At 49.6% G+C, this 1,650-nt stretch overlaps 1 protein-coding gene across 1 annotated transcript in view; it reads left to right on the forward strand.

Annotated features, from left to right (window-relative positions):
- Nucleotides 1-30: 30 nt before the first annotated feature.
- RNF213 (ring finger protein 213) overlaps nucleotides 31-1,650 on the forward strand; it is a 56,248-nt gene continuing 54,628 nt past the window's right edge. The window contains 2 exon segments of the mRNA XM_010578546.1: nucleotides 31-298; nucleotides 848-1,537. Coding sequence (XP_010576848.1) covers nucleotides 38-298; nucleotides 848-1,537 — 951 coding nt within the window. The 5' untranslated portion in view covers nucleotides 31-37.

Genomic DNA, 1,650 nt, shown 5'->3' on the forward strand with positions numbered 1-1,650 from the left:
CTTCCTATTGCAGAATGAAGTAACAAAAGAGGAAAAGATGACCCCAAGTGAGAAAATGCATGAAGTAACTGAGAAGACTAGTCAGACCAAAGGACTTGGGGTTGCTTTGATCAATACTTCAGAGATCACATCTGAATGCACTTCAGGTGGGCCTCCTTCCTCTACTGAAAAACAGGAGGAGGAGGAGGAGGAGGAAGAAGGAGCATCGCTGCTGGAGGGTGTGACAGCTCCAAGTGATAGCTCAAAGACCACGCCTCAGTGCATGGCTGGTGATTCTCCCAAGAAGTCACGGAAGAGGGTAAGGCTCTTTGTCAGTGCTGAAGAGCAGTGTCAGCTGGTAACTTGTTGCGCTCTCTTTTGTAAAGCAATGAGGCTGGGCTGCGTCGGCACGAATCCCTTTGGCCTGCATCTGGATGCTGCTGCCTGTGTTCCTAGGCAAAGTGTAGATGCATTTGCTTATGTTAAGCGTTGCGTATGCAGACAGCTGATGTGCCGAGTGGTACAGCTCCCCCTAACAGTACCTTTGCTGCATTGAGGGAAACGGTACAGAATTCAGCTTAGTAATTGGTGTGATCTTGTTAGTGAGCATCATGCTCAGTGCTGCTCCATGTTCCTGCTGAGAAAGTCTTGAATATTAAAACTACAGCATTCTCAAGAGGAACTTGCATTTCACCTACTATAGAAGACGGTAGCTGGTCTTGTCCCTTCTCTTCCTGATTGTTCTCCATTAAGCCAGTGTAGCAGGAAGATGTTGGTACTGGCTGCAGTAGAGGAGGTGACAAAGAATTTCTGTTTGACAATGAATAAACAGACATTGTGTTGCTCCTTTTTTTTTTTTTTTAAATAGAAAAAGAAGAAGAATAAAGGAAAGAAGGGTCCTTCCAGCTCTGGGGAGCAGGACTCTCTGCCTCCTCTAAGCACAGCACCAGCTCAAATGACAGAATTGCTTGATACCTGTGTTATTCCACAAGAAATCCAGACCCTGGGCAGTGAAGTAGCCCAGGCGGGTGCTGATGTACTTGCTGGTGACAGTGGAGGAGCACGTGAAAGCGATGGGGCATTGGGTCACTTGGGAAAGGAAGCTGGAAGTCTGGAAGTGGTTGTGGAAGGCAGTCACAGCAGTGTGGATGTGACGACCTCACCAAAGCAGAGCAGCACGGATAATGTGGCTGCCCCTCCTCCTCCAAGCTCTGCGGCCCCAAAGGAGAAGGTGAGGGGTGAAAGTACCACAGTGTGTGGAGAAACGGTCAGGCGTAACGTGGAAGGGGGCAGTTGTTCCCCAGGTGCTGGCCAGCTTCCAGAAACCAGACCAGATTCCCAGTCCTCAGGCAGCAGTAAGAAACTGGCCTCAACAGGGGAGAGAGGGAGTGTTTCCTCTGGCTTGTCCCCTGGTACGGGAGCGCCTAAAAGTAAGCCTGCAACTCCTCGTGCTGAAGATCGAAGTCAAGGTGCAAAGACTCCACCTGTGGTCAAAAGCTCGCAGGCTGGGAAGGATAAACAAGATGCCAGGCAGAAAGTGAGCTGTTTGACTTCCAAGGTAAGCGTGTTAGTGAATGAAGGCTCTGGTGGGTATTTGGTTGAGCAGGGCAAAGTTTCGCTTTCTGATTCTTCCGTGCTCACAGTAAAGCTGAAGACCATGAGGCTGGGGAT

The sequence above is a fragment of the Haliaeetus leucocephalus genome, unplaced genomic scaffold, assembly GCF_000737465.1.
Source record: "Haliaeetus leucocephalus isolate CR32 unplaced genomic scaffold, Haliaeetus_leucocephalus-4.0 Scaffold646, whole genome shotgun sequence".
Classification (NCBI taxonomy): Eukaryota; Metazoa; Chordata; class Aves; order Accipitriformes; family Accipitridae; genus Haliaeetus; species Haliaeetus leucocephalus.